At 34.7% G+C, this 19,137-nt stretch overlaps 1 protein-coding gene and 1 pseudogene across 1 annotated transcript; both read left to right on the top strand.

The window, feature by feature from the left end:
* The first annotated feature begins 4,011 nt into the window (after positions 1–4,011).
* Positions 4,012–5,394, top strand: LOC124847287 (aspartic proteinase CDR1 pseudogene; annotated as a pseudogene).
* A 2,673-nt stretch (positions 5,395–8,067) lies between these two features.
* Positions 8,068–18,843, top strand: LOC124844362 (uncharacterized). Its single transcript, XM_088100645.1, has 4 exons — positions 8,068–9,307; positions 10,318–12,169; positions 14,338–17,973; positions 18,094–18,843. Exons 1-4 carry the CDS (start codon positions 9,285–9,287, stop codon positions 18,841–18,843), a joined length of 6,261 nt encoding a protein of 2,086 aa, XP_087956771.1. The 5' UTR covers positions 8,068–9,284.
* Positions 18,844–19,137: the final 294 nt, after the last annotated feature.

Raw genomic sequence — 19,137 nt, forward strand, 5'->3', positions numbered from 1 at the left:
CATTTTTTCAAAGAAGACAAATGATGAAAAAACCATCATTTAGGATAGGTGTTAACCAATGAGATCGGGTCAGTAAAGTAAATTACCTAATGAAGGAAATTTCTTAGTTATAGATTGACTATTCTATCACTCATTTTCTCTCTACAACTTATAGAATTTTGTCCAAACTCAATCTACATAGATTCAATATTAATATTATTTTAATATCTCAACCATATTTTTACAGTAAATTACTTATTATTTACCATTATAATAATTTAGTTTCTTTTATCTCTCTAATATTTAAATAAAAAAGGTATAATTCAAAGTAAGTATGAATATTAATTTAAAATATATAAGAAAAATGTGAGATAGTTAATTATATTAATGATAGAGCTTACAAAATAGATTATTATTGATCTTTCAAAAAAAACGAGTCTAGCTTAATCCATCATAAACTTATGAATTAAACAAGGTTACTCACTTAATTTTACAAAAATATTATTATCTTTAATTTTTTTTAATATTTTTAATGTAAAAACTAAAATCAAATTTAAATTACTAAAATAAAAATTATAATGTGCTTTATATGTTCATAGGCATGTCGACACTTGTCTAAACATCCTTAAATCTCATGGTTTGAACTACGTGACGACATGGCCAAATACAATTATGAGTAGTCAATCCTTATGGTCTGACCATGAACCATAATGGTATGGTCGAGTATATGTCAGCCAACTAGTATATTATGGCAGCATGACTAGCTATAGATTGACCAAGTATATTCATCATGCGGAAAACTTACTTAAAGTGATAATTAAGCAGATGGATTAACCAAAGATTAATCAAGGTAATTATTTACCTGACTTAACTAATCTAGGTAAAAACCCCCCATAAGCATAGTAGAAATAACATATAAGAGATAAATTAATTACATTTATTTATTACAACATTAAGTACTTTCTCACGTGTTATGTGTGAATGTAATTATTGAATCGCATTAGCAGATGATAGCCTCAAACAAAAAATAACCCCAAAGGTCAAATAAAATACAAAGAAACTAAAGGGAGTAATAAAAACCTGTACACTTCAACTTTTTCATAAATCATAAAACAATTCCAACAAAGGACAAAACTTCACCTACCCACCAAAGCACAAGAAAACCAGACCTAAGACATGACTTCCACGTTTGTCCAAACGAAGAACCACTAACGACACAGGACACCACTACCCCCTCTACACAGAGCAGAAACCAAGCCCATTCAAGGAAACATCTTCACCTCCTACCGGTAATCGTAACTCCCTTTCACTTTCCCTTCCTCTCACACCACCAACGAAACCCAAGTTCTAACTCTAGTTTCTCTTCTCCCCAAATTGCATATACCCTAGACCATTCAAACAATTAGGTTTTTAATCTCCCTCTATTTACATTTAACATGAGAAATACCCTTTTTATCCTTCTCAAAATTCTTTTTCGAAACTACCCTCCAACAACATAACCAATTGTTTAATAAAAAATAATTTATGACACGTGTGCATGTCATTTGAATGTAGTTTGACACGTAGACATACCAAACTAAATTTTTAGTACGTTAATCAACCACTGTAGTCTCAACTAGAAAACGAGGGAAAAAGTGAGAAAGACGAAAATACCAAAATTCCATTACTGTGGTGTGATAAAGCTAAGGATAAACTAATTGTCCATTTTTAAAAAAAAACAAATGATGAAAAAACCATCATTTGGAATAGGTGTCAACCATGGATCAATAAGGTAAATTAGGAGAAAATTTCTTAATTATAGATTGACTATGAATATTAATTTAAAATATATACAAAAAATGTGAGATAGTTAATCATATTAATGATAGAGCTCGCAAGATAGATTATCATTGACCTTTGAAAACATAGTTTGGTTTAGTCCATCATAAATTCATGTATTAAAAAAGGTTACTCACTTAATTTTTAAAATATATTGTTATTTTTAATTTTGTTTTTATTTAATATTTTTAATATAAAAACTAAAATCAAATTTAAATTACTAAAATAACAATTATAATGTGTTTTTTTCATAAACATGTCGACATTTGTCTAGACATCCTAAAATCTCATGGTCTGAACCAGTGAAAAGATGGCATGACCAAGTACGCTTAGAAGTAGTCATTGCTTATGGTCTGACCACTAACCATAGTGGTATGGTTGACTAAATGTCGGCTAACAATACGTTATGGGTAGTTATAAATTGACCAGGTATATTCATCACGTGGAAAGCTTACTTAGTTAATTAGTTGCATGGATCATACTCAGGTAAAAAACTCATAAGCATAGTATAAATAGCATGTAAAATGAGATAAATTAACTACATTTACAACATTAAGTATTTTCTCACATACTTGTTTGACTTGAGCATCAAATTATCTTTTGCAAGTATAATTTCCTACTCGATTTGGAGAAGATGACCCTTAAAGAGGATAAGTATCCCTACGATTAAAGACTTGAAGCGTTTGTAGTGCTTTCGGAGTCTTTACAGGATATACATTTGGGTTTGTAAAAATATTTCACAATTATTAAAAAAAATGTTATATTAATATGTATATGATCATAAAATAAATAAATACATTCACTAATATATGTAAAATAATATATAGAAATGATAATTTTAAATATTATATTAATAAGCATACTATATATAAATATTAAATTCTTTTTTTACTTTTTTATAGTAGCTTACAACGGATTCAATCTGGAAAGTCAGATTCTTACTGAATGTGATTTAATTTTGTCCATATTAAAATTTACAAATAATAAAATTATATTTAAATTTGTGGTGGGTACAATTGACTAAGAAACTTAGAACTCTAATAATTAATTAATCACAAAACAAATCTATATTTTCAATAAAAAAATTGATAATATTTTATTAAAATGTATATAATTAATGCTAAATACTCATAAACCCATTATTCATATTTAAAGGGTCAAACCCTTTAAACACTTACAGTATAATATTTTATAAGAATTTTCTTATGATGTTGTTTTATATATTAAGAGGATCTCAACAATATGTTTATTACAACGTTTTCTCTAATAATTAAGCTTTTATATATGTGATGTATGGTGACCTGGTCATACGATTTGACAAGTCTAAAAATTATTCTAAGTAATAAAAGTTATTAAGGGTCAATTAAGGGACAGTTAATGAGAATAATAACCATTGATTGACGATTAATAAGAATAATAGTCATTTATAATATTTATAAATATATCTTACAAAAAAGAAGGTAATAGATTCTAATAACTAATCTTTATTACAAGATTATTATGTAAAGGTAATGACTCGAGCGTCGAGTATCTTCTGAATACAAACACCCTGTCCCATGGCTAGAATAAGGAGAAGAGAGAGAATAATGCAAATAGATGATGGAATAGACAATTTTGAATGCTTTGGATTAGAAATCTCAACCCTACCGAAACCATATAAGGTTAGTTTATTCATAATTATTTATTTATTTAATTTTATTATTACAATTAAATATTAATTAAATGTGAACTCTAGCTAATCATATTCATATACGCGCTTTAAATATTTTTTTGTATAAAAATCATAACTTTAGGATATTCTTATAAAGTTAATTAATTCTCCATTACCTTTGAAATGTCTTAATTCTATATACAAAGAAGATAAAATAAAAAAAATTTCAGTAAAGGTATAAATTAAAATTAGCCAAATCACACTTAATATATGTATTGAATTATCAATTATGTAATTGGACAGAAGATTATTGCTCTTACAACTTTTAATCTTAACTTTAGACATTTTAAAAGGGAACAATTTCCCAATATTTTCCTTTTAGTTAACTTATGTAAGAGATGCTAACTTTAATATTTGACCTAATACGTAACCGATCTGAAATATTTTGATGACAAAAGACAAAATTTCAAACCCAAAAAATTGTACACTATTTTCTCACACATGAACTCCAAAACCTTATAAAAAGCCACAAGGAACTACTTGTAGTTACTGCCTTCATAGAGATGAAGAAAATGTCATGTTTTTCTTCTCTTCTTGTTCTACTGTGTCTCTACAACCTCTCTTTCTTAGAAGCTCTAAATGGTGGATTCAGTGTGGAGATAATCCACCGTGATTCACCAAAATCACCGTTCTATAGTTCCTCAGAAACAAAATTCCAAAGGGTTTCCAATGCTCTGCGTCGTTCCATAAACCGTGGCAACCATTTCAGCAAATCCATGGTGTCTCCAAACACAGTAAGCGCAACTGTGATACCAGATCTTGGTGAATATTTGATGAAGTATGCAGTTGGAACTCCACCGCGTAATGTGTTTGGAGTTCTTGATACAGGCAGTGACATCATTTGGATGCAATGCGAACCATGTAGAAACTGTTTCAAACAAGACACACCTTTGTTTAATCCTTCAAAATCCACAACATACAAAACCATCCCTTGCAAATCTACCATATGCCATTCTGTGCTAGGTACCTCTTGCTCCTCTAGCATCACCAAAAACTGTAAATATGATATCAGCTATGGTGATGGTGCATTCTCACAGGGAGATTTGAGTGTGGAGACCCTCACTTTAGGATCCACCAATGGATCTCCCATCCCACTTCCAAGAACTGCAATAGGGTGTGGTCATAACAATAGCATCAACTTCAAAGGGATAAATTCTGGCATAGTTGGCCTAGGACGTGGACCTGTGTCGCTTATAAATCAATTGGGTTCTTCAGCAGGTTGGAAGTTTTCTTATTGTTTGGTCCCAGAAACTCCGAATTCCAAAGCAAGTAGCAGACTCCATTTTGGAGATGCTGCAGTGGTTCAAGGACGTGGAACTGTCTCAACCCCATTGTTTTCTAAACCTCAACAAGTATTTTACTACCTAACCCTAAAAGGGTTCAGTGTGGGAAACAATAGAAGAGAATTTGGAAGCTCTTTGTCTAGATTTGGAGGAGAGGGAAATATCGTAATTGACTCAGGTACAACACTGACTCTTTTGCCAGATGATGTTTACAAATGGTTGGAATCAGCAGTGTCACATGCAGTTAAACTAAAGCCTGTTCAGGATCCAAATCAGGTGTTGGGACTCTGCTACAGAGGTACATTGGATAAACTAGATTTTCCAGTGATCACAGCACACTTTAGAGGGGCTAATGTGTTGCTGCATCCTATTAACACCTTTGTTGAAGTGGCTGATAAGGTTCTGTGCTTGGCTTTTCAGCCAACTCAAAACGGTGCTGTCTTTGGAAACTTGGCTCAGCAAAACCTTTTAGTTGGCTATGATCTGAAAAAAAATACAGTGTCCTTTAAGCAAACAGATTGCACTAAGATGTGATTAATTCTTGTTTATTATTACTTAGTCTAAGTAGAATAAATTATATCTTATTTTATGTATTGTGTTGCATTCTAGAGAGTTCGTATGACAGAGAGAAGATATATTATTATTGACTTAGGAGTGTTACCTTTCTTCTTCCTACACCTCAAAAATTACACATTCAACTTTTTTGTTAAATTATTATTTTTTACTTTTCTCTTTTCTCTCTTCACTCTAAACAAAACACAAACTACAAAGCATAAATCAAGCCAAATAAGAAAAAGAAAAATTATTTTTTGACACACCTACGTTTTTTTTACATTCATTTGACATTATTCTTATTTATTTTGTCCTTTTTTCTCGAAAAATAATTTTTTTTTACACTTTTATAACTATTTTAACCTTATACTCTGTATCAAATGAATGTCAAAGTTTGTTATGACACCATTGCTCTAAGGAAACTCCACTTCTCTCCTTTCTTTTCACACTACCAATGAAACCTAAAATCTAACTCTAGTTTCCCTTCTCCTTAAATTAAATTGTATATATCCTAGGTTCCATTCAAATAATTAGATTTTTAATCTTCCTCTATTTACATTTAACATGACAAATACCTTTTTACCCTTCTCAAATTCTTTTCCCAAACTGTCCTCCAACAACATAACTAATTGTTCAGTAAAAATTAATTTATAAGAACACATGTACGTGTCATTTGAATGTAGTTTGACACGTAGGCATATCAAACTACATTTTCAATGTCATTATCCACCATTGTAGTCTCAATTAGAACACGAGGGAAGAAGGGAGAAAAATGAAAACACCAAAATGCCATTGTTGTGGTGTGATGACGCTAAGGGTAAACTTGTCCATTTAGCCAAAAAGGACAAATGACAGAAACACCATCATTTGGGATAGGTGACAACCAATGAGATGGGTCAATAAGGTAAATTACCTAATGGGGAAAATTTCTTATTTATAAACTGACTATAAATATTAATTTAAAATATATAAAAAAAATGTGAGATAATTAATCATATTATTGATAGAGCTCACAAAATAAATTATCAATGACCTTTCAAAAAATAGTATGGGTCAATCCATAATAAATTCATGGATTAAATAAGGTTACTTACTTAATTTTTTAAAATTTTTATTATTTTTAATTTTATTTTTCTTTTATAATTTTAATATAAAAACTAAAATTAAATTTAAATTACTAAAATAAAGTTTATAATATGTTTTGTTCATGACAACAAATGTCTAAACATCTTTATATCTCATGGTCTGAACCACGTGAAAAAACGACATGACTAGGTAGGTATGCTTAGAAGTAGTCAACCATAATGGTCTCACTACGAATCATAGTCGCCTAACTAGTATATTATGACAACATGACCGACTACAAATTGGTCAAGTATATTCATCATGTGGAAAACTTACTTAAGATTAAGTAGATGGATTAACCAAAGACTAATCAAGGTAATTAATTAGTTGCATGATCATACTCATCCAGGTAAAAAAGTCATAAGCATAGTATAAATAGCACGTAATATGAGATAAATTAATTAAGTTCATTTGTTATAGCATTAAGCACTTTTTCACCTACTTGTTTGACTTGAGTACTAGATTATCTTTTGTAAGCACAATTCCCTACTCGACTTGGAGAGATTGACCCTTAAAGAGAATTAATATTCCTAATATTGAAGATTTGAAGCATTTATAATACTTTTAGAGTTTTTACATATATACATTTGGCATGTAAAATATATCACAATTATAAAAAAAACGTTATATTAATATGTGTATATTAATAAAATAAATACATTCATTAATATATATATATATAAAATAATATATAAAAATGATAATTTTAAATTGTATATTAATATGCATACTAAATATAAATATTAAATTCTTTTTTTACTTCTTTATAATAGCTCTCAACGGATTCAATCTGTTCTTAATAAATCTGGTTTAATTTTTTCCATATGATTCAAATTTGTGGTGGGTACAATTAATTAAGAAGCTTTTAACCTAATTAGAGGACTCTAATTATTAATGAATCACAAATAAAAAATTGATAATATTTTATTAAAATGTATATAATTAATGCTAAATACTTAAAACCCATTATTCATATTTAAAGTGTCAAACCCTTAAAACACTTACAATATAATGATTTTATAAGAATTTTGTTATGATGTTTTTTCATATTAAGAGGATCTCAACATGTTTATTACAACGTTTTCTCTAATAATTAAGCTTTCATATAAGTTTAGTATGTTCATAATTCTTTATTTATTTAAATTTATTATTACAATTAAATATTAATAAAATGTGAACTCTAGCTGATCATATTCAAAGACGCGCTTTAAATATTTTTTCATATAAAAATGTTAACTTTAGGATATTCTTATAAAGTTAATTAATTATCTACCTTTCAGTAAAATTTTCAGTAAAATTATAAATTAAAATTAGCCAAATCAAACTTAATATATGTATTGAATTATCAATTTTGTAATTGGACAGAAGATTATTGCTCTTACAACTTTTAATCTTAACTCTAGACATTTTAAAAGGGAACAATTTCCCAATATTTTCATTTTAGTTAACTTAAATAAGAGATATCACGTTTGATATTTGATCCAATACGTAACCGATATGAAATATTTTGATGACAAAAGAAAAAATTTCAAACCCTAAAAATTGCACACTATTTTCTTTCACAATTCCACCAACTCCTTCAGTCACACATTGATATGATCATAAATGGGTCAAGTAGTGAAGAGTTTCAAAGTGACAAAAACACAAAAAGAGTAGAATAGGTTTCCTTTGGGCGTGTATTTGCCTTTTGATTTCTTTCTCTTAGTTCTTGTGAATAATTGCTTATAAACTCTTCTTTCTCTTTAAGAGTAAGCAATGTGGGACTTTCCATAGCTTGGTCTTAAAAAGAATAGAAGAGAAAGTGAGCATTTTTAGGCGTGTAGGAGTTAGGAAGCATAACTAGTGTTAGTTTTTGAACTCTAGGAGAGCTAGGAAGCTTATAAACCCTTTTGGAATGAGAGAATTAAGCAATGTGGGGCTCCCATGCACCTAGGGACGTTGCAGCTACTGCTGGACAGAACTTGGAGCCTTCCAAGTCCCACATCTCTTGAAACTCATCACCAAAGTCATTCCAAAAGCTATATAAGCAACCTAGGGGTTCTTCTTTGTGGACACCTTACCTTGATTCAATGAATTTGAGTTGATTTGCACTTTTGCAATCCTCTTTGAGATAGAATTCTGTCTCTAAAGTCCCAAATTTGGGCAGACCTTATCTTGTTCAAGCAAATGGCGGTCCTCCTCTTGATGCTTATCTTGGAAGCTTGTTCAAGTGGCGCATCTTCATTTCCTAAGTTTCCTTTTCTCTAATCACTTCCATTTTTAATTTCTCTTCCATTTCTTAAATGTCATTTAGTATATTCTCTCTAGGTATGCACTTCCCCATCATGTGGTATCATGAGCCTTAGGTTTTTGATCTCTTAGGAATTGCATGCTAGAGTAGAATAGCTTAGATATGTTCATTTTCGCTGAGCCATTTTCTGTCTCGCCCAGCCTCTGCGTGAAAATACAGTAAACTTGTATGATTTAGTTTAGCTTCATTTCTTGTCCGTTTTCCATGAAATTTTTTTTCCTAGTTTCGTCTGGATGTCTAGTTTCATGAACAATTTTTACTTTTCTCAAATTCGTTCTGTACTGTTCCCAGTAAATTGTTTTCTCCACTGTGTTCATCCAGTTTTCTGCTGTTGAATTAATACTCCACTGTTTTGCTTTGTTGTTGGCTGTTTGGACATTTTGGTGGCTGGAATTGCTCCCTGGACGTTGCTACACCCTCTCAATACTCTTAAGCAAGGAATCAACACTTCAAATCAATGCTTTGAGGGACTAAACCGTGGCTGTCCAGAGCCTTGTGCAAGTAGACATTTCATCAAACATCAACAATGCTATTGGAGGTCTTCAACAAGTAGGTGTCCTATTTCCTTTTGTTTGTTTGTTCCAGCTATTAATTCTTTGTCTTGGCTGGATTGTATGTGTCTTTCTTAATTGCTTAGCTTTTAATTGAGTCATATGTGTTTCCTCTTTAGGAGTTTTCTAGAGTATTTTTCTGAAATTGCATAGCTAAGAGTAAATTTTACATCTCCTTGATGGTATGCTGAATTGAGCTTGATCTTTATAGGATTTAAGTGTGTGAACCTTGCTTATATGTTCTGTATTCATAGAGGCATCCATCCATTCTATTTGGCATATTAATCAAACACACTTAATGTGTTAAACTTAGCTTGGCCGAGAACATTCTTGCAAACTGCACCAAAACAGCAAAACAAATTTTTGGTAATTGGTGTGCATGCTTGCTGGCCGAGACATCTTCCTTGTGTTTAGTGTGTTTGAGCATTGTTTTCAAGCCTCTTTTCTCATTTAAATACAGAATATATTGGTTTGAGGTTTGCCAAAATTATTTCTAGCATTAATTTGGTCTTGCTCTTCATGTATACTTAGTATGTTGATGTATATTTGCTTCTTGGTTGTGTAAATTTCTTTGCTGTCTTGTTCATTTTGTGCCACTGTTTTGACTTCATTTTCTTGCTGTTTTGTCTTCATAAAATCATTAGAGTGTTGCCTCCTTGTTTTTGTGCCAAGTTCTTGGGTTTTTAGGTTCCATTTTCATCATTTGTCTTGTAGTTTTCATTCTTTCTTTGGCCTCTACCATGTGCTGTCTTGATTTGGCTTCTTTGCATTAAAGTGGATTGTACATCTTTCCATTTGCTTTGGACTTGAGTTGGTGCTCTCAAAGTGGACTTGTGAGACATTTTACTATCTTAAAAGAAGGATGCTGCCCTTTCTTTTTTTTTCTTTGAGACACTTGCCGTGAGTTTTGAACCATTTCATTGCTTTATTTGAGTGAAACCGTGACCAGAATTGTGGCTGCTGTATTGCCGTGATTTTTCATTGGTTCTAACCTGTTTTTGGTGTTAGTTTTTGTGGTTGTTGCCTTACCATGTCTGCAGGTTCCAGCCGTGCTTCATTTCATGGCGATAGCCCCCATGGAAGTCCTTCTAGCAAGTTTGATGTGATGAAGGCCTTCCAACAAATGCAACATCAACTTGATGCTATGAACAAACGGTTAAACGCGGAAACAAAGGCTAAAGGGAAGCAATCTCATGGTCATGATCATGGTTCCTACAAGAAGAAGCAAGAAGCTAGAACCATAAATGTATACCTTCCCTCGCCAAAGAAGCATCAAGAAGATAAAGCTATGGACCAAGGCCTTACACTACCAAAGTTGAATTTGCCTACTTTCAAAGGGGAAGCCGAGCCGTTTATTTTTCTAGATTGGATAACTAAAGTAGACCAAATTTTTGATTTGTATACTGTAAATGGACCTTTGCGTGTAAAGTTAGCTTGTTTAGCTTTAGAGGGATACGCCAAACAATGGCTAAATAGGAGATACTTAACCATGGCCTCACCCGCGAGTACATGGGAACATTGCAAGGACATTTTGTACCAACGTTTCGTACCTCCATACTACCATAGGGACCTCTTGATTAAGCTCAAACTGCTTACTCAAGGTAGACAAAGTGTGGAGGAGTATGCTCGCGAGCTCGAAGTGCTCCTACATCATACGAACCTTAAAGAAAACGATCATGCAAAAATAGTTAGATTTATTAGTGGACTTAATAGCAACATCCAAGATATAATTGAATTCCATGATGATGAGACTTTAGATGTAGTGGTTCATAGAGCCATGAAAGTAGAGAAGAAACTCTTGAAAAAAGAAGCTTGTCAAAACAAATTTTCCAAATCTTCAAGAGATGTTTTCTCCAAATCCTCATCATCAAAGGATAAAAACAAGGATGTTTCTAAGGAGCCCACTAACAAATCGTTTTCTCATTTTTCTTCTAACCATTCCTCTTCCCCACCTAAATCTTCTTCTAGACCAAGTCACATTAAATGTTTTAAATGTTTAGGACATGGTCATATAGCCTCTGCCTGCCCCACCAAAAAGGCAACATGCATTGAGGGTGAAGTAATTGTGACTAATGAGTCTACGTCTTCCTTAACTTCACCAACCTATAGCTCTTCTTCCTCATCAAGTGATGCCAAAGAGAAGGTCATGCTTACTTGTTTAAATGACGACAGAAAAGAAAGAGAGGAGAGTGTAAAAGAAGAGACTGAGAGAAAAGAAAGAGAGGAGGGAGAAAAGAAAGAAAAAGAAGAACTTGTGAGAGAAATAGAGAAGGACAAAGTCTTAGTCAAAAAGGAAGTGTTACTGAAGGCACCATTCACTCCCATCATTCAAATAGATCTAAACCATGACAGGGGAGTTTTTCAATCCTTCTACTTTTCTCCTTTTACTAAGTTTTCTTTCTTTGTTCCAAAAATATTTTGCACAACTTTTTCACCTCCCTCTTTCCTTCTTTCCAACTATTCCATAAACATTTATGAAACATGTCATGAGTTAGTGTTACCCCATTGGGTCCATTCAACTCAAGACACAAATAATTTTTTCTCTAAAGATGGTCTCCTAGTTTTCACCACTAAAGGCAATAAAAATATCAGGAGACTTTCTTTTACTATTACTTGTTTATATACATTGATTGGTCAACATAAATTCATTCACAAAATGTTTAATGATTTTTGCAGATTGACATTTGATCCAGGAGGAGTTGCTTTGGTTTATACACGAAATAAGTCACTAAATCTCTCTTTGTTGCAGGATTTTCAAGATTCGAGGTCGAATCCTCTCCAACCTGGGGGGGATGATATGATCATAAATGGGTCAAGTAGTGAAGAGTTTCAAAGTGACAAAAACACAAAAAGAGTAGAATAGGTTTCCTTTGGGCGTGTATTTGCCTTTTGATTTCTTTCTCTTAGTTCTTGTGAATAATTGCTTATAAACTCTTCTTTCTCTTTAAGAGTAAGCAATGTGGGACTTTCCATAGCTTGGTCTTAAAAAGAATAGAAGAGAAAGTGAGCATTTTTAGGCGTGTAGGAGTTAGGAAGCATAACTAGTGTTAGTTTTTGAACTCTAGGAGAGCTAGGAAGCTTATAAACCCTTTTGGAATGAGAGAATTAAGCAATGTGGGGCTCCCATGCACCTAGGGACGTTGCAGCTACTGCTGGACAGAACTTGGAGCCTTCCAAGTCCCACATCTCTTGAAACTCATCACCAAAGTCATTCCAAAAGCTATATAAGCAACCTAGGGGTTCTTCTTTGTGGACACCTTACCTTGATTCAATGAATTTGAGTTGATTTGCACTTTTGCAATCCTCTTTGAGATAGAATTCTGTCTCTAAAGTCCCAAATTTGGGCAGACCTTATCTTGTTCAAGCAAGTGGCGGTCCTCCTCTTGATGCTTATCTTGGAAGCTTGTTCAAGTGGCGCATCTTCATTTCCTAAGTTTCCTTTTCTCTAATCTCTTCCATTTTTAATTTCTCTTCCATTTCTTAAATGTCATTTAGTATATTCTCTCTAGGTATGCACTTCCCCATCATGTGGTATCATGAGCCTTAGGTTTTTGATCTCTTAGGAATTGCATGCTAGAGTAGAATAGCTTAGATATGTTCATTTTCGCTGAGCCATTTTCTGTCTCGCCCAGCCTCTGCGTGAAAATACAGTGAACTTGTATGATTTAGTTTAGCTTCATTTCTTGTCCGTTTTCCATGAAATTTTTTTTCCTAGTTTCGTCTGGATGTCTAGTTTCATGAACATATTTTACTTTTCTCAAATTCGTTCTGTACTGTTCCCAGTAAATTTTTTTCTCCACTGTGTTCATCCAGTTTTCTGCTGTTGAATTAATACTCCACTGTTTTGCTTTGTTGTTGGCTGTTTGGACATTTTGGTGGCTGGAATTGCTCCCTGGACGTTGCTACACCCTCTCAATACTCTTAAGCAAGGAATCAACACTTCAAATCAATGCTTTGAGGGACTAAACCGTGGCTGTCCAGAGCCTTGTGCAAGTAGACATTTCATCAAACAGCAACAATGCTATTGGAGGTCTTCAACAAGTAGGTGTCCTATTTCCTTTTGTTTGTTTGTTCCAGCTATAATTTCTTGTCTTGGCTGGATTGTATGTGTCTTTTCTTGCTTATTAGCTTTGAATTGAGTCATATGTTTGTTCCTCTTTAGGAGTTTTCTAGAGTATTTTTCTGAAATTGCATAGCTAAGAGTATTTTTACATCTCCTTGCTTGTATGATGAATTGAGCTTGATCATCATTGGATTTAAGCGTGTGAACCTTGCTTATTTGTTCTGTATAAATAGAGGCTATAAACCATTACAATTGTGCTTCCAATCAAACACATTTTCTTCATTAAAGTGGCTTGGCCGAGACATTTTACCAAGTGCTGTTTGCTGTATCAAAATAAAATCAACAAAAAAAAATGGTTGCTGTTTGGTGTGCTTGGCCGAGAGTTTTTTCATTGATTTGTGTGTTTGATTGCTTCATTTAGAGCCTCTTTTTCATTTCCAATACAGAATATTTTGGTTTGAGGTTTGCCAAAATTATTTCCAGCATTAATTCGGTCTTGCTCTTCATGTATGCGTAGCATGTTGATGTGATTTTGCTCCTTAGTTGTGTTAATTTTCTTTGCTGTCTTGTTCATTTTGTGCCACTGTTTTGACTCCAATTTCTTGTTGTTTTGTCTCTTCACATTCATTAGATACTGCCTCCTTGTTTTTGTGCCAAGTTTCTTGATTTTTAGGTTCTATTTTCATCATTTGTCTTGTAGTTTTCATTCATTTTTTTTGGCTTCTACCATATGCTGTCTTGATTTGGCTTCTTTGCATTGAGGGTGGATTGTACATCTTTCCATTTGCTTTGGACTTGAGTTGGTGCTCTCAAAGTGGACTTGTGAGACATTTTACTATCTTAAAAGAAGGGTGCTGCCCTTTCCTTTTTTTCTTTGAGACACTTGCCGTGAGTTTTGAACCATTTCATTGCTTTATTTGAGTGAAACCGTGACCAGAATTGTGGCTGCTGTATTGCCGTGATTTTTCATTGGTTCTAACCTGTTTTTGGTGTTAGTTTTTTGTGGTTGTTGCCTTACCATGTCTGCAGGTTCCAGCCGTGCTTCATTTCATGGCGATAGCCCCCATGGAAGTCCTTCTAGCAAGTTTGATGTGATGAAGGCTTTCCAACAAATGCAACATCAACTTGATGCTATGAGCAAGCGGTTAGACGCGGACACAAAGGCTAAAGGGAAGCAATCTCATGGTCATGAGCATGGTTCATCCAAGAAAAAGCAAGAAGACAAAGCTTTGGATCCAAACCTTGCAATGCCAAAGTTGTCTTTGCCAAGTTTCAAGGGAGATACCGATCCTAGTGTATTTTTAGAGTGGATAGCTAAAGTAGAACAAGTTTTTAGTTTGTATGATGTAGATGGACATTTGCGTGTAAAGTTAGCTACTTTAGCTTTAGAGGGATACGCCATGCAATGGCTAACTAGGATGAACATTACCAGGGGCTCACCCGCGAGCTCTTGGGAACATTTTCGGTGCTTGTTGTACCAGCGATTCGTACCTCCATACTACCATAGGGACCTCCTGATTAAGCTCCAACGGCTTACTCAGGGTAGACGAAGTGTGGAGGAATATGCGCGTGAGCTCGAAGTGCTCTTATACCATACTAACACTAATGAGACTGACCACGCGAAAATAGCTAGATTTATTAGCGGTCTCAATAGAAACATCCAAGATGTTGTAGAACTCCATGATGATGAGGATTTAGATGTTGTGGTACATCGGGCTATGAAAGTAGAGAGACAAATTTTAAGAAAAGAGTCCTACCGCAACAAATTTTCCACTTCTTCAAAAGATAATTTTTACAAAACCTCATCATCAAGGGACAAAGAAAAGGATGTTTCTAGAGAGATTCCTCATAAATCTCGGCCATCTTCTACTAACCCCGCGCCTTCTTCTTCTAAACCTAAGTCACCAACGCGACCTAGTCAAGTCAAATGTTTTAAGTGCTTAGGTCATGGTCACATTGCATCTGCATGCCCAAACAAGAGGGCAATGTGCATTAGGGGAGAAGAGGTTGTCACCGATGACTCTCCTCCTTCTTCACCTTCACACACTTCTCACTCTTCTTCTTCCTCTAGTGAAGATGAGTACAAGGTTCCATTTGATGGCGACCTACTAGTTATAAGACGTCTCTTGGGTCAAGTCCACACGGACTTTGACACCACTCAAAGAGAAAATATTTTTCACACTAGATGTCTTATAGCTAGCAAGGTTTGCTCCATGATCATAGACGGGGGAAGTTGCACTAATGTAGCTAGCACACGTGTAGTGGAAAAGCTCAAGCTACCCACTATTGCGCATGCCAAGCCATACAAACTTCAATGGTTAAGTGAGGAGGGTGAAATCTTGGTCAATAAGCAAGTCCATATTTCCTTTTCTATTGGCAAGTATCAAGATGAGGTTCTTTGTGATGTTGTACCCATGGAAGCTACTCACATTCTATTAGGAAGACCATGGCAATTTGATAGAAATGTTCAACATGATGGTCTTACTAATAGGATGACATTCACTTACCAAGGGCGCAAGGTCATATTAAAACCTCTCACTCCAAAGGAAATACATGAGGACCACCTCATCATGAAGTCCAAGAGAGGTGAAGAAAAGGAGAAGGTCAAGAATAATCTCCTCATCTCTCATAAAGAGGTAGTTAAAGTTATTGAAAAGAGGGAACCTATCTTTTGTGTTGTTCCGTCCCAATGTCTTACATCCACTCCTATTATTACGTCTTCCAAGCTAGATAGTTTGCTAGAGGAGTTCCAAGATGTGTTTCAAGATCCTCCAAATGGTTTACCACCTATTAGAGGAATTGAACACCAAATTGATTTTCTACCAGGAGCTTCTCTTCCAAACCGTCCAGCCTATAGAACAAACCCCATGGAAACACAAGAAATACAAAGACAAGTAGAGGGGTTGTTGTCCAAAGGGTGGGTGCGAGATAGCATGAGTCCATGTGCTATGCCGGTCATACTTGTTCCTAAGAAAGATGGTTCATGGCGCATGTGCACAGATTGTAGGGCCATTAATAACATCACCATTAAGTATAGGCATCCCATTCCTAGGTTAGATGATTTATTAGATGAGCTTCATGGATCCACTATATTTTCCAAAATTGATCTTAAGAGCGGATATAATCAAATTCGAATCAAAGAAGGGGATGAATGGAAAACCGCTTTTAAAACCAAATTTGGACTATATGAGTGGCTTGTCATGCCTTTTGGTTTGACTAATGCTCCTAGCACATTCATGCGTCTCATGCATCATGTTTTAAGACCTTTCATAGGCAAATATGTAGTGGTCTATTTTGATGACATTCTCATTTATAGTGTGTCTCTAGATGATCATTGCATGCATGTTAGGAGTGTTCTTCAAGCTTTAAGGGAGGCATCATTGTTTGCTAATTTAGAGAAGTGCATCTTTGGCATGGAGCAAGTAGTTTTTCTAGGCTTTGTTATTAGCTCCCAAGGAGTTAAAGTCGACTCCTCCAAAATTGATGCTATTAGGGAATGGCCTATTCCTCAAAACATCAAGGATGTGAGGAGTTTTCATGGCCTAGCTAGTTTTTACCGTCGCTTTGTGCCTAATTTCTCTTCTCTCGCCGCTCCTTTAAGTGACATAGTAAAGAAGGATGTTGGTTTTAAGTGGGGGGATGAACAACAAAAGAGTTTTCAAGTCCTTAAAGACAAGTTAACTCATGCTCCCATTTTAGCCTTACCCGACTTTTCTAAGTCATTTGAAGTTGAGTGTGATGCTTCTAATGTTGGCATTGGGGCCGTGCTTCTTCAAGAAGGACACCCTATTGCTTACTTTAGTGAGAAGCTTAAAGGGAGTCACTTAAATTATTCCACTTATGATAAGGAATTATATGCTCTTATTCGAGCTTTGCAAACTTGGCAACATTACTTACTTTCCAAAGAGTTTGTGATACATAGTGATCATGAAACTCTAAAACATTTGAAAAGCCAAGGCAAGCTCAATAAGAGACATGCTAAGTGGGTGGAATTCTTAGAACAATTTCCTTATGTAATCAAACACAAGAAGGGTTCTTCTAATGTAGTTGCGGACGCACTATCAAGAAGACATACTCTTTTGACTACTCTTGAAACCAAGTTTCTTGGGTTTGATCACATAAAGGAATTGTATCAAGATGATAGTGATTTCTCTTCTTTGTTTAACCAATGCACTCATGGACCACACAAGGATTTTTTCATTAGCAATGGTTTTCTTTTCAAAAATAAATGCCTTTGTGTGCCCAAGAGCTCATTGCGACTTCTTTTAATTAAGGAAGCACACGAGGGAGGTTTGATGGGGCACTTTGGGATTGCAAAAACTTTAGCTATTCTTCATGAGCATTTCTATTGGCCACATATGCATAAACATGTCGCTAAGTTTTGTAGTCAATGCATTCCATGTAAGCATGCTAAATCCACCACCCACCCTCATGGCTTGTATACTCCTTTACCCGTGCCTAGTAGTCCTTGGGTTGACATTTCTATGGATTTTGTTTTGGGCTTACCTAGGACACAGCGAGGGATGGATTCTATCTTTGTGGTAGTGGACCGTTTTTCAAAGATGGCACACTTTATTCCCTGCCACAAAGTAGATGATGCGGTACACATTGCTAATTTATTTTTTAGAGAGGTTGTTCGACTGCATGGTTTGCCTAAGACAATAGTTTCTGATAGAGATTCCAAGTTCCTTAGTCATTTCTGGCGATCTTTGTGGAACAAGTTGGGTACTAAACTTCTTTTCTCTACAACTTGTCATCCACAAACCGATGGTCAGACTGAGGTGACTAATAGAACTTTGGGACAATTGTTGAGATGTTGTCTTGAGGGCAATCCACGCCAGTGGGAAGAGTTGCTACCCCATATTGAGTTCGCTTATAATAGGGTTGTCAACTCTACTTCCACTCATTCTCCTTTTCACATTGTCTATGGGTTTAATCCCCTTACGCCATTGGATCTTCTTCCCCTTCCCGACCTTGAGTCCATGTGCTTAGATGGTGTGTCCAAAGCGCAATTCATTAAAGATTTGCATAGTCGAGTTAAGACGCGCATTGAACACACCAATCAAAAGCATGCATCTAGTGTCAATAAGCGTAGGAAAAAGGTTACTTTCTCTCCTGGTGATTGGGTATGGGTTCATTTGCGCAAGGATAGATTTCCTTCGCAACGGAAATCCAAACTCAATCCTAGAGGCGATGGTCCTTTTCAAGTCCTCCGCAAAATAAATGATAATGCATATGAGATTGATTTGCCTAACACTTATACTGTACATCCTACTTTTAATGTGGCTGATCTTTCTCCTTTTGCAGATTTCACAGATTCGTGGTCGAATCCTCTCCAACCTGGGGGGGATGATGTGATCATGGATGGGCCAAGTAATGAAGAGAATAAAAGGATGACAAGAAGCATGACTAAAGGGAATCATTTTACTTCTTGTCTTCTTTACACGTTTGTATCAAAAAAAGTAGAATAGGTTCTCTTTGGGCGTGTATTTGCCTTTTGATTTCTTTCTCTTAGTTCTTGTGAATAATGGCTTATAAACTCTTCTTTCTCTTTAAGAGTAAGCAATGTGGGACTTTCCATAGCTTGGTCTTAAAAAGAATAGAAGAGAAAGTGAGCATTTTTAGGCGTATAGCATTAGATAGCATAAATAGTTTTCATATTTTGAACTATAGGAGAACTAGTTGCCTTATAAACCCTTTGGAGTGGAGAGAATTGAGCAATGTGGGACTCAAAAGTCCCTAGCAGCTGCTGGACGGACTACACC

This window comes from Vigna umbellata, chromosome 10 (genome assembly GCF_029865625.1).
Source record: "Vigna umbellata cultivar VRB3 chromosome 10, Vumbellata_1.0, whole genome shotgun sequence".
Classification (NCBI taxonomy): domain Eukaryota; kingdom Viridiplantae; phylum Streptophyta; class Magnoliopsida; order Fabales; family Fabaceae; genus Vigna; species Vigna umbellata.

What these genes read in the sequence shown, in the direction of transcription:
- LOC124844362 (XM_088100645.1), top strand. Translation starts at nt 9,285, where the DNA reads ATGCTATTGGAGGTCTTCAACAA. An exon ending in CTATTGGAGGTCTTCAACAA is followed by an intron (nt 9,308 to 10,317) that starts GTAGGTGTCCTA and finishes TTTTGGTGTTAG; the next exon opens with TTTTTGTGGTTGTTGCCTTA. An exon ending in GCCACAAAGTAGATGATGCG is followed by an intron (nt 17,974 to 18,093) that starts GTACACATTGCT and finishes TTGTGGAACAAG; the next exon opens with TTGGGTACTAAACTTCTTTT.